This window comes from Acomys minous, assembly GCF_964271855.1.
Source record: "Acomys minous genome assembly, chromosome: 9".
Taxonomy (NCBI): domain Eukaryota; kingdom Metazoa; phylum Chordata; class Mammalia; order Rodentia; family Muridae; genus Acomys; species Acomys minous.
The window spans coordinates 62288131-62315770 of NC_140490.1; the positions used below are offsets into that span (position 1 = coordinate 62288131).

General features: G+C 43.0%; 2 protein-coding genes across 5 annotated transcripts in view; both read left to right on the plus strand.

Annotated features, from left to right (window-relative positions):
• The first annotated feature begins 1756 nt into the window (after positions 1–1756).
• Positions 1757–27640, plus strand: part of EXOC2 (exocyst complex component 2) — a 163010-nt gene continuing 137126 nt past the window's right edge. The window contains exon 1 of the mRNA XM_084796271.1: positions 1757–1877. The gene's annotated coding sequence lies outside the window, so the exon portion shown is untranslated. The remainder of the gene's footprint in view (positions 1878–27640) is intronic.
• HUS1B (HUS1 checkpoint clamp component B) lies at positions 1818–26390 on the plus strand. Of its 4 annotated transcripts, XM_084796275.1 has the most exons (3): positions 1818–1877; positions 23831–23872; positions 25288–26390. In XM_084796275.1, exon 3 carries the CDS (start codon positions 25292–25294, stop codon positions 26120–26122), a length of 831 nt encoding a protein of 276 aa, XP_084652401.1. In that variant the 5' UTR covers positions 1818–1877; positions 23831–23872; positions 25288–25291; the 3' UTR covers positions 26123–26390. The 4 variants fall into 4 exon arrangements, with proteins under 4 accessions (XP_084652401.1, XP_084652398.1, XP_084652399.1 ...); XM_084796272.1 differs by lacking the exon at positions 1818–1877 and adding an exon at positions 2130–2190 and having other exon boundaries at positions 23831–26390; XM_084796273.1 differs by lacking the exon at positions 1818–1877 and adding an exon at positions 2147–2172 and having other exon boundaries at positions 23831–26390.

Below are 27640 nucleotides of genomic sequence, written 5' to 3' on the forward strand. Positions count from 1 at the left end.
CAGTCCTGAGGACTTAAGGTGTTGATGTAAGGCAAAACAGATACATAAATTACCCAAGGAGCAGAGCAACGGCATCTCCAAGTGTTTCCAAGGACTGTTTTGGAGAGACCAGGGAGGAATGAGTCCTTCTTTTTAGCTATAATGAAATCTGAAACAGTGTTGAAAACAGAAACCCAATGAGTTATAATTGCTCCAGCAGCTACTATAGCAATTTCAGGTTTAACGATTTTATTTTCTGTCAACTTCTGCACCAATGTTTGCTAGTTGGCTTCAGGGATAGGACCAGAAGAGGAGGAAGGGAAGAAAGAAAATTGTACCAAGGTTCTTTATAGTAACAAAAGACTCTCTTTCCTTTGCTGAGTGTTTCTGTTTCACTAGCATGGCATATTTATTGTTATTTTTTGATCCAGGAAAACTCTGTGAGTTCTCAAGAGCCATCATTCTGGCTTTGATGGCAGGATAGCCTAACCTGAGAAATGGCATGTCACTGAGAGTCGAAGGGTTTGGTTTCACTGTGAAAGGATGTATGAGTGCCAGAGAGTTCTTACAGTATTTCCCAGGACCTCTGCTGCCAAGTCTCTCCCACACATATAAAGAGTGTTGTTCCCTTGTTCTTCAAAATAGATGGTTCTAGAAACACTTTGACATATCATCGCCTCACATAAAGGAGAGAATAGCCACACTATATCTCTTAATTCACAATATCTCTACCACACCCCCCTCTCGTGTTTGTACTGAATAAATGCATAATTCAGCAATAAAGGCATCTGAAAAGTAATAACTTAGGTCAGTAGTTCTCAACCAGTGGGCCTTGAGCTTTCAGGGGCTGAATGACCTTTTCACAGGGTTGTCGAAGACCATCAGAAAACACATATATTTACATTATGACTCATAACAGTAGCAAAATTACAGTTACAAAATAACCAAAATAAAATAGGGTTGGGGTCACCACGACCTGAGGAACTGTGTTAAAAGGTTGTAGCAGCATTAGGAAGGTTGAGAACCACCAGTTAGGCTGTTGTCGGTCTTACACAAAGACGCTCTTGAGCAGCGCACTGTAGCTATTTCTCTCCACAGCCATGGCAACACAGCCCCAAGCAGATCTCTGATCTCTACCTCTGCCATTGTTGTCTGCCCCATCACCGTCTTTTGTTGCCTGGACCGCTGCGGTGGAAGGCACAGGGGGACAGCCTGCTTCAGTTCAGCCGGCCATCTCCAGAGCTAGAGGCCAGCTCACAGGAGGACACACTCAAAGCTAGGACTTCTGAGCTGTAGATGGAAGCCATTTCTATAATTTTGGGGTCTCACGAAATTGCAAGTCATTTTGCCTCTCAGGCCTTTGGAACCGCAGAGCTCTGACCTGTGGGGTTCCTTAATTTGGTGGCCACTTCTTGCTAGTTGCAGTCCATTGGCTGAGGTTTACCTCCTGCCCTGGTTGGTGCTTGACCAACATCTACTGTGACCCTAACCTATTGTACTTCCGTTACCCCTCCCCCCTTTTTCCTTTCTTAATTCAACCTTTCCGTTTTCCCTGTCTCCTTTCTGCTTCCCTTCTCCTTTTTCTACCAATTCCTCTTCTCCTTTCCACTCCGTACCCTCCTCTCCTTCACACTTCCTTTCCTCCTCTTCCCTTCCTCTCCACTTCCATCCTGTCTACCCGCTCCTTCCCACTTCCCTTCTCCTTCCTCCTGTCCTTTTTCTTCCCCTCTTTAAGAGGCTGTCCATCCAGGGCTCGGCGCTCGGCTAGGCGGCGGATCGACGCGCTCGGCGCTCGCGGCTTGCGGAAGTGCGGCCCTGCGGCGGCTAGCTGCATCGGCCCGGAGTTGGGGGTAGGTCGGCCGGGACCTGACGCCGGCAGCTGGCAGTGGAAGCTGGAGGTGAGTGTTGCGTCCTGCCCGAGGATGCCCGGGGCCCCGCGGGGAGCTATGCGGAATGGGACCTTCGGGCCTGGCCGACCTGGGAAGGCGCGGTGAGGGACCCGGGGCGCGGGGCTGCTTGTACGGGGCGCGGGGCGAGTCTGCGCCTGCCGCGCGCCCGCCTCCGCGCAGGCCGCCGAGCTGGACCCCGGGAGGTGCTGTCGAAATGGAGGGGTCGGTTTTCAGTTCGCTGAAGGCCTCGGTGCTGACGCTGATGCTAAGCTTGAATTGGTATCTTTAGGACTCTGTGAGCTGAGTTAAGTGAAAGCAGCAAGTGCGTGTTTCTAAGTCAGCCACACCTCCATTAGGCCATTTGGGTGCCCAGTACTCAGTCTACTAATGCATAGTACGACTTTGTTTATAAAGCTCAGGCTTGGTAACAGATTCTGTCAGTGGTAAGGAACTGAAAGTTAAAACAAGGATGACCTAAGTGTGAAAAATAAGCGATTCGCAAGGTGATAGGTAAAGACTATGCGGACTGGCTCCTTACAGTGGTCTCTGGTTTTACTCAGTAGACACTTAGTATTTTTAAGAAGGGAAACAGAATGGTTGGTCTCTCATCTACTGGGAGCAGCTCTTGCAATCATTAGAAGGTGCTTTTTTTTTCTTGTAAATCATTTAACTTTTTTTGTACCAGACATTTTGAACTATCACCTTTCAAAAGGTGATACATAACCTTATAGATTACATGCAAAACATTTGTAAAGGCTGTATGCTAGTATGGGGCTTCTTCAACTTTTGCCAACTTAAAACTTTGCAAAGAATTTCCATGACCTCACCTATGTTAAGTTTATAAAATAGGTAGACAATGTATGTATTCACTATCCATAAATAACAAAGCATTTTATTTTAAAACAATTTTCTTGTATATATGTAATTTTACCATTTACTAAAGATGAAAGCATAGAGCTGGATGATTCATTACTTTTTACATAAATAACTAAGTCTCGGTTAAATATTTGATACTATAAGACACTGAGCATCTTCAAGGCTTTTTAGGGTTGATTGTTATTTTAATTTTATAATCGCCAATACCAAAAACATCGCTCCATATAAATGCATAGTACAAAATGATAGAAGTACAATCAGGAATATTTTGGAAATTGTTGAAAATTTGTCCTTACTCTCAAACAAAATTCACTGGTTGATCTTTTAGAACTTCAAGTCAGTAACTCAAACAGCCATTCTTCAAATGAAAATTCTCACATAACACCATTCAAAGACCCCCCCCCCCCCTTTGATGATTGCATGCTGAGGCATGCCACCAGGGAAGTGTATATATAGTCTTTGCTTTCTGTAATCAAACCATTTTCCAAACACAACAGTGTTTGTGTGTGTGTGTGTGTGTGTGTGTGTGTGTTATTTTTTTCTTTGCTGTAACCAACTACCTGCTTGGCAACTTAAGAGAGGAAGGGCTTACTCTGGCCGATAGTTAGCAATTGTATAGCCTGTGCTGGTGAGGCAGCACCATGGTGACAGGGCTCCATGGTGGCCCTGGGACTCCTCACCTCTTGGTGGCACAGGAAGCAGACCGAAGTCAGGATGTGGGGCTGGCTTTCTAAAACCTCAAGTTCCTGCCCCTAGTGACTCACTTTCACATCCCAAAGCTTTCAAAACCACCCAAACCAGGCTTCAGAGACTTTGAGGCTATAGGGGATGTTTTATATCTTAATAGTGACATACAGTGAATGCACGGCTATTTATAACATACAGTAATTTGACTTTGCATTGAAGTGTTTGAGTTTAACGCTCTAGGTTAGTTCATGGCATGGCAGTATGAACTAACTAACTAACTAACTAACTAACTAACTAACAGCATGAACTAACTCACTCAGGGAGAGACTTTCACAACCAAGGCTGTGATGATGAAGTTGGATTGAGCACTGCTGGCAACACCTTGAATTCACTCTGGGTTTGATTTTTGAATTCGTTTTTGATCCTGTGTGTTCCGAAAACTTTCATTTTTTCTTTTTCATTTTTCCTTATTGCTCCCTCTGCATTCAGTTACATGACCCTGTGTAACCTACTGGATCGCCACCCACAGTTTAAGACTCTGCATTCTGGTAAAGGACTTGGTATTGAATATAATCTCTAAGCGTGTAGCAACAGCAGGATCTGGCCACATGGGAACCGCGAGCGGTAAACTTCTTTCTCAGTCACCCTCCCACATATTTTCTGGTTTACTCTTATTTATTTACCCCTCTTGAGATGGTCTCTCTGTGCTCAGCTTGATCTTGAACTCCTTGGTGCAAGTAATCCTCATGCGGCCCCTGGGGCTGGGACACACAGCACTATGCCTGGCGTTTCTTTACTCACCTTCCTCAGGCCCATGTTCCTAGCAGCGCTTACTGTATACTACACAAAGCGTGTTTTTAAATATTCATCTCGTGGGTGGGGTTTAGACGATTTTGAGATCGATTGGAGTGGGAAATACCATTGGTTACTAAGCGGTGTGAGGAGGAAGTGTAGAGTGATAAAGTCTGGGAAGTGTATGTGTCGTCGTCCCCCCCCCCCCCCCCCGTCCCATCCCCCCCCCCCGTCCCCCCCCCCCCCCCCCCGTGGCCTGTGGAGCGGCAATGGAAGGGCCGGAATCACTTCACAGTGTGTTTCTGTTGAGTAGAGGGTGATTGCTATTGGTTCAAACAGGCAAACGTGAAATAATTATAGCGACGTTGGGAAGTTTGAAGCTGCGAATGTGCACGTAGGCCTTTTTGGTCTCAATTTGGAAATTAGAGTCAAAATTATTTTGGTGGAGGAGTTAAAGCAACCATTCGCGTCTCCATGTGCTGCCAGCAGCCAGCTGCATGACAACAGCTCGTTACTCAGCATCTCTGGGCCTTCGTTTCCCTCTTTTGTGTATTCAGAGACTATATCATACCTTTTGCTTATTTCTGAGCATTAGGGGCTGCAATTATCAAGAAAACTCAACCCATACGAGGAGGGGTTCTGGTCATCCCTGCATCACCCAATTTTAGCATATGACCTAGGTATTCAAAACAGCAGCCTGGATTCAGAAGGGGGTATTTTTGTTCTCTAAAAATAAATAGCTTGAACCAAACTGTAGTAATGGGTGTTTGGAGAAGAAAGGGTCTGACGAGATAGAGTGGGGGCCTCTGAGGAGCCCCCAAAGACAGAGAAGGCCTGTGAGCATGGGCGTCATTTGGGCTGCTTCTGAGTGGCCAGTGAGCAAGCATGGGCAAGTGCTCTCTGGGTTACTGAGTGCCTTTGGTCAGGCATGGCATTTGGAACAGACCTGTAAGACATCCATCTCCTCGCAATTACATTTGGTCATTGAAAAAGCTTCCTGAACATTCTTAAACTCAATACTGTTGGTGGCAGTTAGAACTGAGGTGGAACATTCATTTTGTTTGTGTTTTTAGAGTATAATTTGTTCTTCTGGACCTTAGGAGTCTAGATTTTAATTGATAATCAAACCGGCTGCCCAGGGTGGATCTAAGAAGTACTCAGAATTATATACAATGTTGAAGGCGCTCCCTTGTTCTGCTAATGGTTCCTCTGGAAGCTTTAATGGCTTGCGCTCCCTCTCCCTTTCTGAAGGTCATTTTCAGTTTTAAGTTCTGTGACTTTGGAAGTTACATGATTGCACTCATTATATTATCATTTTACTGAGCGAGAAAGCCAGATAAATAGCCTGAGTTATTTGCCTGTGGTTTCATCATAATGGAAGCCCCATGTGAGTGACATGATGTATGTGTGTGTAAGTTAGGGGCTCTGCAGGAAACAGAATTCATGCCAGATGGTTCCAATGAGACTTGAATGAAGGAACTATTTGGGAACTGTGGTTATCTAAAAGATGGTGAGGCTCAAAGAGAAGCAAAAAGCTGGAAGATACAGGGGGAGAAAGTAGATGCTGTTGAGGTCAGGAGGCAAGGAATAGTTTTGGGAGTGTCCTCTTAAATTCATCACAACTCAAACGCCAGATCAGTGCCGGTAACAAAGACTTATTGAAATCAAGCCGCTACCGATCCGATCCATCATCGATCAAAGCCCTGGAGCAGACTCAGGAACTGAACTGGGACCCTGAATGGACTTTGTACAGCATATTTAAAGAATGCAACCATAAAGCGAGGGGGAGCCGGGCGGGCTGTAGCACTGTCCAGTCATAGTTTGACATAAGGGGTTGAGCAAGGGAGTTTCCATCAATCAGGATAGGAGTAGGCTCCTGGGCCTGGGAACATGAACTGGAGTGACCCTGCCAGCAAGATGGAGAAGTTGTCCTTGAAATGACTGCACTCAGACAACTGTCTCCTTACAAGTTGACCCTGAGAAGGCTGGACTTAGACAACTGTCTCCTTACAACAGAAGCTGTTCCGCTGTTGGGAAGTCCCCAGCTCCCCTAGGGCCTGGGACCTTGAACTTAGTTTCTCCCTGTGATTAAGTGGAGGCTGCAAACTAAGTGGTAGAACTTACAGTAAGTTTCTTTCGCTTGTTCCCAACAGTAGTACCTTTGAAAGGGGCCATCAAGGAGTCTTCTAGATTATCACCCACTTTCCGACCTATACTTTTCAAATTGTTCCTCCATTCACGTGTACTCACCTTGTCACCTGCTCTAGAAAAAAACAGACCTGAACAGAATCCTGTAGTCCTTGTACCAAGACAGTTTCTTCTCCAGTTTCAGACAGAGATGCATGTCTCTCTGTACCTGGCTGGGGAGCTCATCTGCTTCAGCCTCTTTTGAAGGTCATTTTTGTCTTGCTAACCCAACCGCTCTTTTTTTGTGTGTGTAGCTCAGAGGCAGCAGCAAGAAAGGCACCTGCAGGAATACAACCCTCTCTTGATCGCAGAATCTTTTTTGGTTTTGTGTGACAGGGTTTCTCTGTGTAGCCTTGGCTGTCCTGGACTTGCTTTGTAGACCAGGCTGGCCTTGAGCTCACAGCAGTCCGCCTGCCTCTGCTGTTATTTAATTTTTTTCTATACTTCTTTCCTTTCCAGTCATATTTTAAAAAATAAATGTTGATGATCCTTCTGAAGGCAGTGGTCAGTCTTGGCCTTCTGATGTTACTCCTGTCCACTGTGACACCTGGGGACACAGCGAGCCCTTAACGAGTGCTTTGATATGATAAATCTTTTCACAGACCTAGTTAAACCTTTAGCACCCTTCCTGATCTAGGTATTGGGAGCAAACCTGTTGAAATTCCAGGTGATCTTTTTCTTTTTAGCCTAAATTATCTCAGTGGCCTAATCAATGGTTTTATTTGCTAGTGACCTTTTCAGTCTTTTGTAGATGGTTTGTCTTTTAGGAGTGACATCTGAGCTTTTTTTTCTTGAAAAGTACAATTTCTGATACACCAAGAATTTTTGTTGTTCCATGTGGATCTACGAAGGGATTGTTGTGTATACAGGATACAATTTGCAAAATGTTTTTGAGCGAGTGATGCTGTTTTCATGCGAAGCCACCTTCCCTTTTTCCTTTCCGTCAGTAGTATGCCCTCAGCACTGACAGTTTGTCAGTGTGTAGTGGGTTGAGGACCAGCCAGCTTCAGACTCCAGCCTTGGGCTGTGCAGTATGGGAAGATAGGGCCTGCTGTGATGCTAGTTCTGGGGAGCAGTGGTGGGGAGAGGGGGAGGGGCAGGGGGAGGACATGGGGGTGGAGATTCTTAGCAGCTCTTCTTGGTGAGTCCGTCCTTGTTTTATGAGGCCAGCTGCACAATCCAGGAGTTAATAAAGTAGATAAGTTGTGCAGGAGCATTGAAGGCCTTGTTGTCAGACTTTGTGTGCTTTCTTGGTCTGGTTAGTGTTGCTTCCTAATGGCCTCCGAACGCCTTCTCTTCCTCTAATCCCATTTGTCCAAGTGCACCATGAGGAGTAATTTTTTTCCTCAACCATAAACAAAGAGACATGAGATAAAATCGAAAAATAAATAAATGTTATGTGCCATTCATTTATTGTTAACCTCATTGCTATATTTTTCTTCCCAACAGACTAAAATGTAAACATTCATATTTTCATTAAAAATCATAGATAACATATTTCAATTACATTTCATTTGTGGTGGTAAAGAAAGAAATGAATTCTAAAGACATGGTGAGGCAGGCCAGGCAGGAAGCTTTACCCACTCAGCTTGCCTTTCTGCTGCCCAGTCAAGACCTGAGTCTCTGAGCAGGCCCTGCTGCAGAACAGTTTGGGTTCTCTGGCTTCTTTCAGGTTTGTGTTTGTTAGTTATGGTTTTGCACTGAGGCACGAGAAAAACATTACTCACTGAGCATTATTTATTTAATGTTTATTTATTTATTCAATCCTAGAACTCCTTCTTGGCTATAATTTCATTTTCTGACTTTTCCCTAATATTGTTTTTACCAGTTAATTTTAAAATGTACTTTTAACCCAATATTCTATAAAAGGCAATAGCAATTTACTTTGATTTTTTTTCTACTAATAAGTATTTTGGAAAATTTAAATTTATGACTCAGTACAATAAGGGAAAATTGTGAAATTAACTTTCTGATTTCAAGGCTGGGAAGCTGGCTTAGTGAGTCAGGTGCTTGCGGTGTTTATGGTGTTTACGTGAGGACCTGCAGTGCTGGAGAGACTGGAATGCTGGAGAGCAATAGGAGCTGATACCTGACTGACCTCTGATCTCCACATTTGTATGCATGTACACGTGCACACAGGCATATAACACCCCCTTAATCCCTTGTTGATCTCTGTGGCAAAAACCCTTTAATGTATGTCTTTAACGGTGAGAAGAGAGAATGTATAACCTAGTATAAATCCATAAAGAAAATGCAGTTATTATAAGAAAAGACGGCCTTTTGGGCTTTATTTTAATGAGATACTTTTATAGTAGTGATTTTCTGTTTTGACCTGTGATGGATAGGAGGTTAATTGATGTTAAATGGATGCTTTGTTAATCCTTCATCAGCTGCTAAATTGGTTTCGGGGAGTCCAGGTCAAGACTGCACATGGCCATGGCCAGATTGTTTTTTCAAGGAGGGTTATAGATTCCACCCTCCTCGTCTCCCCCAAAGCCACCACTCTCCAGCTGTCTGTGCAGGGACCTCTTCCATCTCCTTTCCTGCTCTCCTCCCCTCCCTTCTTCCCTCTAGCTGCCCCCTCCAGCCCCCTCTCCTTTTGCTCCCCCCATCTGCAGAGTGACAGCTTATAGATGTTGCGTGCGAGTGAGCCGGACTGGCGCTGTGTGGTCCGAGTGTGTGGTCTCCGGCTCTGCGGAGAGGCTGCTAACAGGGTGGATGAGAGAGAGCAATACTGTTTACTTTAATTTATTTCGGATGCCGGAATTGTGCTCAGGGTTTCCCCTAAGCTTGACTGCACTGCTAGCAGCTCCAGTCTCTCACAGCTGCAGTGCAGGCTGAACTGCCCTGGCCTCTCAGACAGGCACTTTCCTCAGCATCTGCCTGTTTAATCCCCTGTGGCTCAGAAATGTTAATGGCACCGCTGAGTGCTGTGATTATTTCCTTTCACTATGTCAGGATATATGGCCTTGAAGAAATTTCTTTTGAGATGGAGCTAGACAAATAAAGCAGAAATTGTAAGATAGCAACAATGTCGGTGTATTTTTAGAAATTGGGAAAGCTATTATTTAAAATTCGGATTGAATTAATCCAACTGTGGTTAAGTAAAAGGATCTGGGAGTTAACTGACATCTGCCATGTTTGACCATTTTAAAAACATAAACCAATTTAAGCTGATGGTTGATTCCTTGACCTTCTGTGGAGACGCCATGGATTTTGGCATGCCTGTTTACTGTTGTTTTGTCAGCAGGGAATATTACATTATTTCTTCTTGAATGCCTGACAAGTAGAGACAGATGAAACTTTGTTTTTGTATCGTCCTGTGCACTGGGACAGTCTCTTTCCCCTTATGCTCGGATTATCACTGTCTCAGGAATGTTTCTTTGGTTTTATTTCTGAACATTTTTTGTTGAGGTGCTCAAGTGCATTGTTATTTGAATAAATAGCTGTAGACTTTTAACATTCCTTGGGATTTGTGCATTGTTTAGCTTTTCTTTCCTGTCTTCCTGGCAGTCTTGCTGGGCTGGGATTGTTTTGTTGATGAGTTGTCCAGTGAGGACAAGGAAGTCTAGGCCAATGGCACCCTGTTTTCTACACTGCACCCCATCCCACCTGCCTTTAGTCCTGAGTTGTAGCATGTGGGCTCACTTGGCATCCGTGAGGGGGAAACCTGCACTTCCTCCTGTGTCTCTTCACTGAGGACATGGCTCTCCTTAGCCTCCAAGTCTATATCTGAAGACTTCAAGTATGTGGTGGTAGTGTTGGACACTTTAAAACTTTTTTTTTTAATACTACCATCTTGATATTTCCTCTGGCATTCTGCCTTCTTGGACTTCTGTATTTATGGTGCTAATGATGTTTCTCTAATATAAGAATTATGAAGCACAGCTAGTTTGTACTCAAAGTTGGATGGCTGTCACCACAGATGAAATCCCCAGACTCATCGTCAGCTCTTTTACGTCCTTCACTTTGGTAACTACCACTAATCAATTTTATTTTCAAAATGTGTGTTTCACTTTTACATGTATGTTGGGGGGGGCTCACGTGCCACAGTTCATATTTAGGGATCAGAGGACAATTTGGAGGGGAGTCTGTTCTCTCCTTCCAACGCAGGAGGCCCCTGCTGCTGTGACTGAGCAGCTTATACAAGCTACTCGGAGCGCTATGTGTTCTTGGAGCTTCACAGTCCAGCCACTCTTCCCTGGGGGTCTGGCTGGGAGGGGGAATAGGAATTTGTATGAGCATCTTAGCATCCTGCTGAGAAAACTCCATGGTCATACCTCACAGGAGAAATGAACAAGTGTAGGGCAGAGTGTTCAAGGGGGTGACTTCATGTAGTCATCTTCTTCCATTGTATGGGATCCAGGGATCGAACTCTGGTTGTCAGACTTGGCTGCAAGCACCCTTACCTGATAAGCCATCTGATAGGCCCCGCCATTGTTCTTTCTGCTTGTTTGAGTTTACTTGTTTTGAACTTTCTGATAACTTGACTGTTAATTATGGTAAAGTAAATAAATAGTATTAGTGATGACCTGTGACATTTAGCTAAGAAGTAAACATTGTCTTTATGTAGAAAGAAAAAAAAAATAGCTACAAATGATGGCTAAGTCAAACAGTGATAACCAAAATGGAACTTGTGTTTTGGGAACATGATGGTCTCAGGCTAAGATGACTGAAATGTGGTGGGTGTGTTGTCTGTTAGTTGCCCACCACCCACAGCGGCAGTTAGATGTACAGGTGCCTCTTAAAAATCTTCCTTGTGCTTATTGGTTGCAGATAGGGAACTCTAAAAGGGGGTCCCTGCTTGACTGAGCCCCACTGTTTCTAGTTTAGCTGTTTCTAGGCTGCTCCTTGAGGAATAAACTGTCCAGGAAAGGGGCCCCTGGAGCTGTCCTCAGAGCAGGCTGGCTAAGGGAGGTGGATGAGGTGCCTGCTGAGTGTGGAACTTGGCAGCGTGGCAGACAGCATTTCAGGCCCATTTCCATGGAAGACAGTTCATTTCTGAACCTAAGGAACTTACCACTTTTATTTGGACTTTTCATGATTTAGAACTCAAAGTTTGTTGCATTTTATATAGTGTCAGCAGCATCTCTTCCTCTTTCATGTATCCATGTTTTAAATTGAAAACAAACAAACTATAGTTTTCCTTCTTTTGTGATCCTGGTGCAATCACTAGGGTCTCTGCTGTGCTGAGCAGGTGGTGGGCTCCCGCTGAGCTGTGTCCTGGCCTTCTTTTTACTTTTTGTTTTGAGACTGGGTCATAGTAAGTTGCTCAGTGTAGTCTGGAAGTCACTCTGTAGCCAGTGAGACCCTAAGGGACCCTCCTGCTTCAGCCTTTTGAGTAGCTGCTTGTGTCACCAGGTTGGAAAGAAACAAATTGTTTTTTGTTATCAAGATTGATGAAGAATTCATTTCAGTTAAATAATTAAGAAAAAGTTTTAGACCTACACATTTGAATCTTTGGTTCTTTAGATAATTCTCTATAGGAACAATAAAATGTCAGTATTTGTACCTTTATGTCCTAGGAAAGGATGCTCAGCTCAGATCTTGCCAGCTAAGTGGAATCCATCTCATTTTCCCTGTGGCATGTTTCTGTTTTGATGATCAAGAGCAAAGATCACGCTGGATTGAATGATCACCAGCGTAGGCTGTAATTAGCAAACTCAGCCTCTATGGTAGTTTTTGGTGATTGTTCTTATGCAAAGATTTATTGGTTTACCATTGGCAAGATAGCTCAGTGGGAAAAGGCACTTAGCATGCAGGCCTGACAACAGAGTACAAGCCCCAGAACCTAACCTATGTAAAAGTAGAAGGGAAAACGGACTCCACAGAGTTGCCCTGTGATCTACATATGCAAGTGCACACACACATACACCATGGCTTTTTAGCTCTCCAGAAACTTAAAGTAATGTAATAAAAAAAATTATGATACACACTGAAATTGAAGTATTTCTGAGTTGAAGTTAATATTCAGAAGATAAGGCTAAGGATGTGCTCATCTGGACCATCCCTGTCAAGGTGTGGTTCCACCCACGGTCACTGTCTGTGCTTCCCTCTCATCTTGTTAGAACTGCGGGAAATCTCTCTGGAAACTAACTCCCTCTCTGGCTGATGCCTTTTCTTTCTCTCAGCATGAGATTTCCCATTTCTTTGGAGTTCCTTGTTTTTATAGTCTGATAGTCAGATTGAGAGACCCAAGTGTCTCTTTAAAATATCTTCATTTTCTGGAAGGCCTGTCACTGAACTCTGCCCTCTAGCTGGAAAAGGATTTTAAATAAAACCTAGAGCTACCTTTATTCGTGGAAGTATACCTCAGGTGCCAACTGTGTAGAAGGCATGAAGACTTCAACCTAGTAATTAAGGAGTCGAGGTCTCTCATCTGCTGCTTCCCACTCACCCATTTCTCTTAGGACACAGGCAGGACTTTGGAGAAGTCAGGAATCAGGTGTTCTGGATCTTCTACTGTCACTACTCAGTGAAGAATTTTAAAATATATCTTGCAAACAACATAGCTGTCACCTCAAAGGGAGTAAGAGATAGTTTATTCTAAGCCAAATATGAATGACCATGGCCAAGGAATGACATGTTCCAGCATTGAAGTTGTCATGTCAACTTTTTTGGGGGGTAGTGTGTGCCTTGGCTGACCTGGAACTCACTCTGTAGACCAGGCTGGCCTGGAATTCAGAGATCCACCTGCCTCTGCCTCCCGAGAGTGCTGAGATTAAAGGCGTGCACCACCACTGCCTGGCTTGTCATGTGAACTTTATACAGTCACAGAACAAAACCATGAAGGAAGGCATAGACTAAATGTAGTGGTGAGGCTGGCAGGTAGAGGTGGGAGCGAAGCAGGGACGACCGTGTGGTAGGTCTCAGGAGCTGTCTGATTTCTGCTGGCTCTTATTTATGCCTCTTAAGGAGTTATGCGGAGACTCATGAATAGTTATGGGAAGGAGATAGTTTAGGGGAGAGACAGGTGAGCTTGGAGTTGCAAGTCAGGCCTGCACCTGGGTGGTCTAGCTACAGCAGAGGAAGAGGCAGGGGCCCTTATGACCTTTTTATGATTTATTTATTACATACGGTGTAGTTTTCTGCTGTTCCTACATGGAGCCCACAGCCCAGGCTTCCAGTACCCCTCTGCTGTGCCTTCTTTCACATGGCAGTCTCTGCACTCCCTGTCTCCACGCTCTCCTAGCTTTTCATTGCTTGAACCTAGGTCTCTACTAATGTTTTATCTACTGATGACCAAGGTGTTAGGTTAGATCTGGAAGGGAGAGAGTGAATGGCTATTAAATGGACTAAGGATAGATATCATAATTTTGCCTTGAATTTGTAACAGTTCAGTTCACAAGAACCAGGAAGTTCTTACCAGTGAGCCTTGTAAAATCTTCAGAATACAGTGTGTTTCTTTAATTGCTGGCTTTTTGTCCCCTTTCCCCATCTCCTCTGACTTTGAGACCCTCTGTGGTTCAGGGAAAGAATGGATGGGAGCATTTTAAATGTTCATTTATTAAATGAAATACATTTATTCTAGAATTAAATGGAAAATACATTTTATATATGTAAGTGACCATAGACAAATGTGATCACAGACAAATCATATATGGAATAACCTGCTTCATTTTGGCACGTTCACACATGCAAATAGCACACTCCACCATCCCTGCTCCTCTCTGTACTCTCCTGTTTCCCTCTCCTCATTCCTGGCCCTCTTCCACTTACTTTTTAGAGAGGCTCTTTCTGTAGCCCAGCTGGCTTCTAGTGTGCTGGGTCACAGGCTTGTATCTCTGAGTCACTCAGTATAGTCTGCTGTAAGAGACTTTTCAGAGGAGGTCTTATTGTGCACGTATTATGAATCCAGTGGAACAGGAGAGGGTAGTTATTGCAAAGGTAGTTGATTGCTAGTGATTCCTGAGAGGAGGCAGGGCTATGCCAGTCCAGTCTACCCAGGAAGCACCTGGGTAAATCAGCAGGCAGAAGGAGCCAGGGGAAGCCCAGGCCAAAGCCTTTATTACAGTCTTAATGGAGAGAATGGGGCAAGCAAGGGTAGGTCATATTAGCAAGCTTGGGATTTCTTGTGTGCTTCTGCCTCGTGGTGGTCTTGTTGTCTGTTACCCAGGATGCTTTCAGGGAGGTTGTGTCTGTTACCCAGAATGCTTCAGGGAGGTTCTAGTGTCCTGACTATGGGCTGCTGAATTAAAGGCGGCTTAGACTCCAGATTATTTTGTTTGCATATCAAAGGTGTGTTCTCAGTTGTGATGTTTTCTGTCCCTAGCCTTCTGTTTAACTGTCATGAATCGCTGAAAAGAAAACATAATTCTCATACTAGGAGGACTTTAATATATATATATACATATGTATATATACATATGTATATATATATATTTATATATATAAACTTTTATTTTATTTTATTTTTTACGGGTGTTTTGCTTGCATGTGTATGGTGGTGCACATGAGGTCAGACACGGGCATGAAATCCCCTGGAACTGGAGTTAAGGGTGGTTATGAACTGATGAGCAGAGATGGTTCAGGGGCTCCATCTCTCCAGACCCCATCATGCTGGGAGGACTTTGAACAGCAGCTTTAGGATTTAGTAGCATGTGGAGGGAATGGAGGTATAGGGAACAAGGCGTGCCTTAGCCTCGGGAGTGTGAGCCCAGGTCGCCTCGCAGCCACTGCTGCTCCCAGTCACACCGGAAGCTTTGTTGTGTGGCTTTTCTTTTCTCTTTGGGCCAGGTGCTGTAAGAAGTTTAAATATTATGCAAGGTGTTTTTTTTTTAAACAGTATTTTGTGAACTCTTCCAGGGAAACATGATCTAAATTCTAGTTATTATCAAAACAAAACAACTCTCACCTCAAAGAGAGTAAGAGTCAGATTATTCTGGAGCCACATGAGTGACGCTGGCCTGGGAGCACAGGTTTCATGCCTCAGTGTGTTAACAGTTTGAGGACGTTTATAGTGACAGAGCAGAGTCACAGATCGTACATCAAGACATCCTCTCAATCACTGGTGGGAACTTTAGGTACGAGGCTTGAGTCAGCAGAGAATCTGTTACAGGCCTCAGACTGTAGCTGAAGACATTTGCCTCCTGGTTGGTAGAAGTTTGTGGTCTGTTGTGTTAATAGATTCCTAAAGTTTTACTTGTTAGGTACAAGGATGTTAAGTCAGCAAGGACTGGCTACTGTGGAGGCTAAATGTAACATGATTATGCTCTGGGCCTGCGCATTCCAGCCTGTCCCCCAGCGCTGAGCTTCTCATCAGTCACTAGACCTTGCTAGAGGTTCCATGGAAGGTTCAGTTCTCCCCAAGAACTTTTGCTCACATGGCCGTTGCCTAAGAGGATGTAATAAGCTACTTCCAAGGCTAAGTGAGTGCTTAAGAAGCTGCTTTTACAAAGTTACGGAGGGAAATGGAGTGATCACATAGAAGTCTTGATTACTTACTTTGAACTGTTGTCCCACAACTGTCACAGCAGTCAAAGCTGGCTTTGTTGGAGCACAGTATTGGGACCACTGTGCAGTCTGCTCTGTAAGGTGTTTGCTCTTCATTCTACAGGAAGGGGCACATACTGCTAAAGGTTTGCTTGCTCTGAACAGACCTTAGATTGAAATGTTATCCAGAGGATTGGTTTGGGAGGCATGAAATGTCCTTGGCACTGAGAACTCTTTCTGCTACACAGGGGAGATGCAGAGAAACGTACCAGCACCACAGATCTCAGGGAGAAGTCTGAGCACCTGACCAGAGGGACAAAACTAAACCCAAAATGATTGGCTGCCTTTGTTTCCCCTTTTTGTTTAGACTGTTGGCTAAAGATGAGGTGAAGAGCCTTAGGATGTTCCATAAAACACACTTGAAAGAGTCAATTCTTGGTTTTTGCTTGTGTGTCTGGCAGCAGGGCAACTCATAGGTTTGATGTATGGATCCATTTAGTTAGTTTTAATGGCTCAAACTTAGCTAGTTGTGTTACAGTAGCCTTGGGGGCCATTGTGGGTATATGGGCTCTGTTGAGGTCCTTTAAAGGGAAGCTGCTTCCTCCTGGTCAAAAGAATGGCATCTATCTTACCCTGGATGGGAATTTGACATTCTGATCTCCAAAGATTAGAATATTGCATACTATTGTCTCTTCCCTTGAGAGCTGGACCTGTCAGTTACCTGGTCAAGAGACCACCGGAACCCAAGCCAAGGAGGTAGGAATAATTACCCCCCTCAATGGGATACTTTATTTATCCTTCCAAGAGACTTTTCCTTTGTGCAATCATTTGCATAGCTTCTATCATCTAGCATAGATGCCTATTGAATATTTTTGTTTGCTCAGAAAAGTGTTACTTTTAACCTTTTCTTCTTTGGGTTGTTTTGTTTTGTTTAGTTTTGTTTCCTTTTGGGTATTTGCCAAAGCTTGGGCATGCTTCCTGTATACTCTGTACTTTCTCATTCTCTACTCAGCCGCCACACTCCCCTGTCGTAGCTGCTTGCTGTTCTCCATTACCCACGCTGCCTGCTTTCTTAAGGCCTGACTTTCTTCTTTTTCTCCCTCCTCCTCCTACTGACACCTGCTGAGATTTTCAGCCTCCTGGACCTGTTGTTTTCTGTCTCTCAAACTCTTAATAAAATAGGCTTTGGGCTTTCTTCCAAGTCTGTTCTAAATTCTATCATTAATGAGTCTAAGAAGTTAAAGTGTGAACCTTGATTTCCCTGTAACAATTGTATGTGAATTATGACTAATTTAACATTTTTGGCTTAATTTCTTATTTAGAATTTGTTAGTTCTTTTAGGCTCTGCAATAGCAGTATAAAACTTAATTAAATGTAGATTCTGCTAGTTCTTAGTTTGCCCTTTTTGGATCATGGGAAGTATTCAACTTCCTGTTTAATTAAGTAAGTCACAAGCAATACTTTTGGGCATCATGTCTCCCTGTCAGGAGCCTAGTGGCTAAAACTGATACAGTAGATGTCATCACAGCAGTAGCGCTGTCCCATTGTCTGCTTGTTCTTTCTTAGACAGGGATCTGAAGGTGCTCTCTATGGAGTTTAGAGTCTGGGCCTGTAGGATGATCAGGGGTAGGTTCCTTCTGTGACCAAAGGAAACATAAAGAAGATGGAATTTCAGAAAGGTCATGACGTTACCATAAGGTTGGAATTTGAGTGGCAGTGCTATGCTGTGACTCTGATGGTCTGTGTCTGGACGTTTGGTCTTCAGCTGTGACTTAGTGTCATTTTTGTTGCTGTAACAAAATACCCTGACAGAAAACAACTTAGAGGAGAAAGGTTTATTTTAGTTCACTGTTCTTTTTAAGTCTTATTGTGGGGAAGTCAAGGCAGCAGGGACTTAAAACATATAGTTGCATTACAACTCTAGCCAAGAGCAGAGAGAAATGAATGCGGGCATGCTTGCTTCTGTGTTCAGCTTGATTTCTCCACTCTTGCACAGTCCATGCTGCTGAGCTACTGGCATAAAGCATAGAGACCAACTATGCTGCCGTACACAAAGCAGTCTTTACTACAAAGGTTGGTCCTGCCCACACATTGATTATTGGAAAGTAGAGAGCTCTGGTCTGGGATGAGAAGCACACGGTACTCTGGTTCTGACCTGAGAGAGGCCTAAGAGGTATTTGAGCATCTTCAACATCATCAGAGCTCCCACCCTGGACTGGAGAGAATGGCCATCAGTCAGGGAGTGCAGAAGTTCAGAGATTTGGAAGTAGTTGACTGGTACCCTGGTTTTAATAATCAGTAAGAGTCTGACAGACATCAAGTAAGACTATAAAAAACAAGCTTATTAAACACTGCAGTCTGAAGCAGTAATCTAGGAACATGCCCAGAACAGTCATTAATGTTCATGGTAACTAAAAAATTATGGTAACTTCTGTGATGATTTTTTATTTCTTGCTGTGCTGGAGATTAAAACCAGGGCTTTGCCTCTGGTAGACAAATACTGTACTACTGAGCCACATTTCTAGCCTAGAATTATTAAAGGTGCATTCTCTCCCATGTAATACTGGAAAGGCAAATGCAGAGTAGAAACATCTTGGCCAAAATACTTGAAAATTACACATACATTTTTAAAGTATAAAGCCTCTTACTTAGAATTTCCTTTATGGAGAACATTTCATTATTAATGACCTGTAGTAAGTGAAACCTTGTTAACATATTCAAAAATCCTCATTATTATTGGCCTCTTGTAAGCCTATAAGTCTTATTATATCATACTTTATGTGTGAAAACAGTTTCAAAAACTATTAAAAAGTTTCTGTTTCTCCTTATCCCAGGGGTTAGACTCTTTTCTACTAGATAGGAAAAGAATTTCATTTTTCATTATTACTCTGTGTGTGTATGCCCTAGAGTTGACATCACACACCTTTCTTTGGTTTCCACCTTTACTTTCTGAGACAGCTTCCACTCCAAGGCCTGCCTTTTACAAGGGTCTAAATATCAGGACTCAGGCCTTATGCTAAGCCAAGCCGTCTCCCACTCCTCGAGTCTTACTTGCTTTTCATTTGTTATGAAAAAACACCATGACCAAGGCAACATAGAGAAGAAAGAGTTTATTGATGATTACAGCTTAAAGGGTGAGCTGGGAGCTTGTGGGCAAGCAGGCAGGCATAGCACTGGAGCAGACACAGCCATGAGATAGGGAGGGAGGGAGACAGGGAGGGAGGAAGAGCACACACTAACTGGGAGTGGTGTGGGCTTTTGAAACCTCAAAGCCTAACCCCATTAACACATCTTCTTCAAGGTCGCACCTCCCAGTCCTTCCCAAATAGCTCACCAACTGGGGACCAAGTATTCACATAGATGGGTCTGCAGAAGCCATTCTCACTCAAACCACTGTACCTCATCTTTAATTTTTGAATAGCTGAAAATACTACCATACAACCCTGTAATTTATAGCTTACTTGCTATGTTGGCCAAAGCTTTACTTGATGGTACTGCTTTAAATGGAACTTACCAACAAAAATACATGCAGAAGTATGGTATTTCTTTCTAACCTTTCTTTCATAAATATGAATTTTAAAACAATGCACATATTTATGGTTTCGCCTTTAATTTAGTACATATATATTCCATTAATAACACTGTTTTTAAAAATAGCTACAACAACAACAATCTTTAGATTTAACAGTTTTTTACTATGAAAATCCCCATTTTATCTCCTTCATATATTTTCCATAGGGCAAACTGCTGCCCCATTTGTACTGAGACAAATGGGCAGATACAGCTGCCAGCATAGGAGTCTCTTCTCTGGTTGCTCAGTGTTGGCTTAATGAGCATACCACATGCAGCCATTTGGAGAAAAAAGAAACATTACAATCATGCTTAGGTATGGGATGGGTATGAGAATTAACAGCTTACACACACACACACACACACACACACACACACACACACACACACACACACACACACACCCCAAGGGCTTTAATGGAAATAGTCTTAATAAATAATGTAACTAGACAGATGGGACAGTTAGGAGAAGTAGTAGAGATAAACACTGACAAATGGAGCATGACTTTGATGCTCTCATCAATAGATTGACTTTGTCTGAGAAAAGAAGCCATGAACCTCAAATCTCAATACAAACATAAACTATACTGGAAAGAGGAAAATCACCACAGAATATGGAATAGGATATCCAAGAATTGTGAAAAAAGTGTCATGTATGCATAATAGGGATTCTAGAAAGAGAAGACAAGGAACATTGACTGAGGGTTGTTCAACATTAGTGTTAGATAGCACACCCCAGACCCAGTAAGCTTGGGTAGCAGGAACAGGCATTACCCACAATTATGCAAAGGTATATTCAAACTACAGACAGATGAAAAGCAGTGACAGCCTAGGGAGAAGTGATGATCTAGAGAGAAGCCGAGGGTCCAGGGAACAGCTTACAGGAAGGAACACTGCGTAAGGCTTTCCTTTAGGGACCATTTAAGTAGTTAAAGAGCAAACCCACCCATCGGGAATTCCCTAGTGGAGGTGTCAGGCATGGCAGGATGGAGGCCCAGCTCCACACTCACCTGCAACAGCTTGAAGATCTCCCTTAACCCTTTAGGTTCTCCTGCTCTGGTGAAATAGAATGCTTTGCTTTGCTACAAGAACAGAATTTCAGAAAGAGCTGGTGTGAAGCCGAGTTGGACTTTATTAAATATACACTCTGATGCCTATCTTAATTAGTTCCAAGCATTAAGAGGAATAGAGGCACTTGGGGAAAGTAAGGCTCACATCAAGAGCATGACTATGGATTTGTCAAGCAAGGGTCCCACTTTCTTGTCTCAGTGGTGACTATCTAGGAATTTGGAAGATTTCGGAATTTTGTTTTGCCAGCTTTCAAGGCACCGTCCCCTCCTCTGTCACTATCGTCTTAGTTACTTCTCTATTTCTGTGAAGAGCCGCCATGACCAAAGCACCCCAGAAAAGAAAACACTGAATTGACAGCAGACAGGTATACCTGGGGCTGGAGCAGTAGCTGCGGGCTCACATATCCACAGGCATCAGGTAGAGAAAACTAACCTTTGGAAACCTCAAAGCCTGCTCCCAGTGGCACATTGCATCCTACAAGGCCACACCTCCTAATCCTTCCCAAACAGTTCCACCATCGGGGCCAATATGACCCGACGGGGCCGTTCTCATTCAAACACCTATTACATCTGTTCCCCCTTTATTTTATTAATTGGGATTATGAGATGGTGCTGGAGCCATGGATGGGTTTACGATCTAATTTGATAAAGCTAGTGTCGCACAAGGGAATTAGGACATATCCATTTACTGTAAAAGGGGTTTCTGATGTTTCTAGAAATTGCAGGTTTATAGCTGGGAGGGGAGAAAAAATTGTGTTGGAATTCTTGATTCACTGCTGTTGTGAGGCTTCAGCCTGCAAGTTTTCACGTCTGTCTTTTCCACCCCTTTAAACATGAAGAAGAAATTATTTCTTAGATTACCAGGGGATTTGCTGCCAGTAGGTGCATTTTAAGTGTTAAAAAGTTAAAATTTACCAGATGCTTCAAGTTCTTTGATGGTGGGAGAAAGATACTAGCTAGAAACTTGGTTCTACCTGATGCCGTTTGTTGTTGTTATTTTGTTGTCTTTGTGCCATGTGAGGTGTAAGGGAGTGGCATCCTCATCCCTACTGCTGAGGAACTGGCGTGCTTGCAACCCAGAACTCATTTTATGGAATAATATGGACTGCATCTTAATTGATGTTGACTTTCAAAAAGAAAAAAAAAAAAAAAGGAAGCTCAGATGTTGCTGCCCTGTAATCCTAGCATTGGAGAAGCAGAGGCTAGAGGGATTAGAAACTTGGGCCAGCTTTGGCTATGTAACCAGACCTTGTCTCAAAACAAAAACAAAAACAAAAAAACAAAGAACAAAACACATACCCCCCATACAAACAAACAAACAAACAAAACCCCAGCAAAAATAACAACAACAACAACAACAAACCACACCACCAGAAAAAGAAGACTTAACTTTCTTGGGCCGAGGCTGTGACATTTGTGTTTAAAGATGCCATCATGGATATAGTGAGTTTCTGTTTCACACAAGGGAACAGTCTACTCCCAACTGTAAATAAGAAATCAAAATGTGGTCACAGCTGTATCTCTCCCTGCTTTATAGATGCTGATAATGTCTTGTGTATCTTATGTAACAATTTCTTACAGTATTGTAATGCCAGTTAAGTTGTGGAATCATTTTGAGAAAATCAGTTAGATGTTTAAAAGGCATGAATATTTTAAGTGTACATCATGAATTCTTTAAAAGCCAAAAATTGTTAAAATTTCAAATTGTAAGTGAAAAGGCTACTACAGGATCTTAGAGGTTTACTGTTTTACTTCAGACATTATTTTACTCTACACAGATAGCGAGCCCTTTGGGGCCCCTTCCCTTAAAAGATGGTAGAATTGATTCTGGGGTCTGGAATATTAATAAGTCCAATGCGAGAAATGATCTGGGTCAGCATGTGACTTCCGGCCTGAGTGTGGTGGGGCTTTGTCATTCTAGGAAACAGTTACTCTAATTGTATCCCATTTGATCGCAGTATCCCATCCATCACATCTGATGGATTACAGTGTTGCTTCTCATGTCATCCTGACATTCCGTCTAATGTAAATCTATCCCATTATTTCATCTATCTTCTCCCACCCATCCCTTCCTGCCTTCCCACCTCAACATCCCATCCTACTCCATCCTGTTCCTTCCCATCTCATTCTGTCACTTAATTTCATTCCAGTGCTGCAACTCATCCCTTTACTTTCCATGCCATCCCATCTTATTTATCCTGTTCTGTCCCACATTTCATTCCATTGCATCCCTACATCCCATTCTACCCCAGCATTCTATATCATCCCATTCTATTCCATAGTCCATCCTAAAATTCTATCCTATTCCAAAAGTCCTTTCATACCATCAACCCGTCCTTTCACCTGTGTTGGTTAGCTTCTGTCACTATAATGATATATCTGAGACACTTGTGAAGATGACAGGTTTATTTTAGACAACATGCTATGGCAGGTGTATATGGAGAAGCAACACCACTGCTCTCATGTTCTAGGGAGTAGAGAGAAATAGAACAGAGGTAAGGACCCACATTCTCTTTGAAAGCATACCCCAGTGGCCTGAGGGCTAAGCCCACATTCTAAAGGTCCACTACATCTCCCAGTAGCACCATTGTGGACATGAAACACTTAACTTGTTGACTTTTGTGGAACACTTTATATCCAAGCTATAGGAGATGCTAACCTGAATATCCATCTCAGACTGACATCTGCAGTGAGTTCAGTTCTAGAAACAGGATGGATACCATATTCTGTAGTCCCCCTCCTCAGGGACCAAAAGTACAAGAACCTCATGGTAGACCTGGCAGGTCTGGGAGTCATCCTCTATATGGTGATCACTGAGTTCCTGTTTTTTAATGGATAAAACATTGTATAAGTATAGAAGCAGACAGAGGATTGTCATGTATTCCTTTGTGTCTGTGGCATATGAAAACTTGAAATAGCTGATCCCCAACAATCTGATCATCAAAGAGATGGGCATGATAGAGGAACTCCTGAGGGTATCCATGGGCAAGTGGATCTTACAAAGAATATGATGGTTTGAAAGAGAGTGGCCCCCATAGACTCATGTACGTATGCTTAATTATTACTTAATGGACTGTTTGGGAAGGATTAGGAAATATAGCCTAGTTGGAGTGGGGTGTGTCAGTGCTGGTAGGCTTTGAGGTTTAAAAAGCCCCTGCCAGGCCCAGTGTCCCTCTCTCTATCTGTTGCCTATGGATTAAGGATGTAAAGCTCTTAGCCTACTGCCTTACCACCATGTCTGTCTGCTTCTCACCATGAAGTAAATGAACTAACTCTCAAACTGTTAGCAAGCACCCAATAAATGCTTCCTTTTAAAAGAGTTGCCTTGGTCATATTGTCTCTTCACAGCAATGGAGCAGCAACTATGACAAAGAAGAACTGAAAGTTGACGTAAAGCCACTAATTGCTATGACCTCCTAGCTGAGATACTGCTGTTTATGGGCTAAGAATGGGATGAGATTCAGGACTTATTTTGGGTCAGGAGTAAGATGAAGAAGCAGCCAGTCAGATCTCAGTCTCTACAACACCTTATGGTACCCCTGCCTAGTTGAAAGGCCAGGAGCTGAGCAAACGATCAGGACTCTAGGAGCTACAGAGGAAAGACAAATACATTTAACATAGGAAGATTCATTGTTTTATTACATGCAGAGAGTACCGTAAACAGTATGGAAGCCAAAGGCTAATCTGAGCAATGTTCACAGGGACAGAGATTTTATTCTTTTGTTACTCATTTATTTATTTGAAATAAAATCTTGCTATATAGCTTAGACTGGCCTTGGAATGTAACCCTAGCTTTTCTTAAACTTGTGATCCTTTCTTCTTGCCTTGGCTCCCAGTGTTGGAATTATTGGCATGTGTCACCAGCCTGGCCTTACCAGAGATCTTAAAAGTCAAGCAGCAAACTCCATAAAAAGTCATGAATGTAAAATTCACGTATATACATTGCAAGTTGAAGCCATTTTATTCTACCTGTCACATCCCTACACACAAAATAGATTATTATACGATGCTGCTGATAGGAAGGTATATTGATAGATTTTTCTCTGGGACAATTTGGTAACACAAGAATTTTATATGTATATGCTATGACCAAGAGTTCCCCTTTCAATTTAATGCAAGTAAATATTGACAAAAGTAAAAGTATTTTGTATAACAGATGTTCATTTTTATCCTAGTAAAAGGTCAAAATTGGATCATATGAATTCCTCTTGTGGAATAATCATTTTATCAATATAATGAAAAACCAAGCAGCCATGAAAATGATACAGACTTGTTAGAGTTTAATAGTATGGAATGATGCCCATTATCTATGTATTTTAGGTGCAAATACCAGGTTGTAAAATGCATGTCTACTGTATCACATTGTTTGTAAGTCACGTGTAATGACATCTGCAAGCAATGTCTGGATTGAACAAGACTGTATATATTTTATGTATGTACCCAAATGTTTTAATGGTTAGTTATCTCAATGGTTCTTTTAATTATGGTCACACTGTGTAAAGTGTTCTTATGAGCAGACCAGAATCAGTTACACATTGAAATAGGGCAGGAAGGTGAGGATGGGTCCAGAGACGACTCTTAGTGTCCTCCAGTAGCGTCTGCCCTAGGTTGCCTCAGGTGGAAGTAGGCATACAGGCATATGGAACCCAAGTGTAGGCAGTGCTGGGGCTGGAGGGACGGGCGGCAGGGTACACTCCAGGCTGGGTAGGTGAGCCGGCTGTGCCCCAGGCCGGATGGGTAAGCGCGCTGCACTTCACGCCGGAAAGGTGAACCAACTGTCTTCCCTGGCTGCGTTCTCCTCACAGAACCATGAAGTTTCGGGCTAGGATCTCCAGCAAGCGTTTTCTAGAGCTCTTTATCCAGGTCAGCGGCACCGTAGCAAGGCTGGCAAAGGTCTGTGTCCTCCGCGTGTGCCATGACAGGCTGTGCTTCTGCCCCACGGGGCAGCTGGGGGAGGCCCAGCTGTGGGGTGAGGTGAGGCAGGAAGCCTTCCACCGCTTCTGCATGGAGGGTGTTTCGGAGGAGTTCAATGAGATCTGCCTAGAGCTGATGTCTGAGCATCTGGCCAGGGCGGTGAGGAATGCGGGCAACGCTTCATCCCTGAAGCTCCAGCTCACCAACAAGCAGCGCCCCTGCCTTACTGTGGCGGTGGAGCTGGCGTCGTGCCCCGGCCACACCCGCGCCATGGTCCACGATCTCCCTGTGAGGGTGCTTCCCCGAAGATGGTGGAAAGCGTGCACCGCGCCCCGGGTTCGGGCCTCTGATGTGAGTGTGTATCTGCCAGCCTTGAAGACCCTGAAGAACATCGTGGAGAGGATGGCAAACGTGGGGGATCGTGTGCTGGTGGAAGCCAATCTAAACGGCAAGATGAACTTGAGCGTGGAAACTGATACAGTGACTATTAAAAGCTATTTTAAAAATCTCGGAATTCCTCCCAAGTCCGTTCTGGGCCTGTCTCACGGCAAAGACCCGGAGAACATGGTGCAAGTGCGGGTGAATAACAGGAAGCTTCTACAGTTTTTCGACGGACAGCAGATAAACCCCACAGTGGCCTTGTGTAATATTTTGAGCAATACTCTGCTTCATCTTGTTTTGGTTCATGAAGATATCTCTCTTCAGTATTTTATTCCTGCTTCATAAATATTCAAGCAGCCCCGATTTTCATCTTTAAAGAAATGTTAGTTTCAGATCTTTCTAGAACTGAGACTCTTTGAGTTATTTGCGATAAAAGCCTGCACCCCCATGGATTATCTGGGTGTTTATTTTGTTGAGTGCTTCCTTTTATTATGTTAAGAAATAATTGGATTGTTCATGTGTTTCCTTTTTGGCTTTGACAGTTAAATTGTATTCAACTTAGTAGTTTTGGAAAAAAAGGATTGTAATAAAATAAAATAACTGAATCCTGAAACAGTTGAATTATTTTCTTATGAAATGCTATTGTGAAGAACGAGAAATTTTTCCTTTTAGAATAAGCATACATTATTTTGAGAGACTTAATTTAATGAGCACAGTCTCTCTGAAAGGAATACGATTGATTTTGTGCTTGGGTGTATATCACATATTTGTTAAAATGTGTTTGGTCTTGGTTCCAATTTTGGGGGACCATTTTGAGAAAATTCCAAGATCTTCAGGTTTTTGCTGTCCAGTAACAGTATACATTTGGCTATTGAACAACATGGATTTTAATTGCTTTGGCCCACTGATATTGTTATCTGCATATTGTTATCTGTGTGTGCACATTCCTAACAATTTTTTTTAATCCAGAGGAGCCCTGCAGCATAAAATATTTTTAAATTAATAAAAATATATAAATATATGTAGATTATAGTCTTGACATTCAGTACTATAAAATATATAAATTTAAATAATTAAAATTTATCACCTAGTGGTGGTGGCACATGGCTTTGATCCTAGCACTTGGGAGGGAGAGGCAGGTGGATGGATATCAAGGATATCAAGGATATCAAGGCCAGTCTGCTTTATAGACAGCCAGGGCTATATATTAGAGCTTAAGTATACAGACTAAACATGGTGCCATTCACAATGGAGATAAATGTAAAGATGTAATATGGCCATATAATATTAGCTATGGTACATACTCTACCATTGTAAATTAATAGCCACCTTCTTTTGGTGTTGTGGGAAGTCTGAGGTTATTTGCAAACTTAGTGCTCCATAAAGTTGGCACCCATAACCTCTAGCTGTTCAAGGTAAACTGTACGGCTTTGGATTGATCATATACAAAGGTTGAGTTGGCTGTTTTTCTTGTATTTACTAAGGGGCTGTTATGACTTTACTTGAGGAGACATAAGTATCTGCTTGCTACAGGTAGGGAGGACATCTAAAAGCCTAAGGAGAGTCAATCCAAGTACAGCTTAGAGAACCTGTGCGTGTTTTGGGGTCTTAGGAGCATGATGATACAAAGGCATCTGTAATCACTGAAAAGCCCACTCATCTATGGTTGCTAACTCAAGAAAGCTGAGTCCCTGGAGCTCCCTGCTCATCTTAAGCTATGGCATTGCTTATGAGTAATTTTTGAGTAAACCAAGCTTCCAGTTTAAAAAAATTTTTCCTTTTGCCCATGGTGTTTTACATATACATATACATATGGGTATGTGTGTGTGCACATGCATGTTCCTACGTAGTGTGTGCTGACAC

Coding starts and splice junctions, on each gene's coding strand:
- HUS1B (XM_084796275.1), top strand. CDS start 25,292: ATGAAGTTTCGGGCTAGGATCTCCAGCAAGCGTTTTCTAGAGCTCTTT.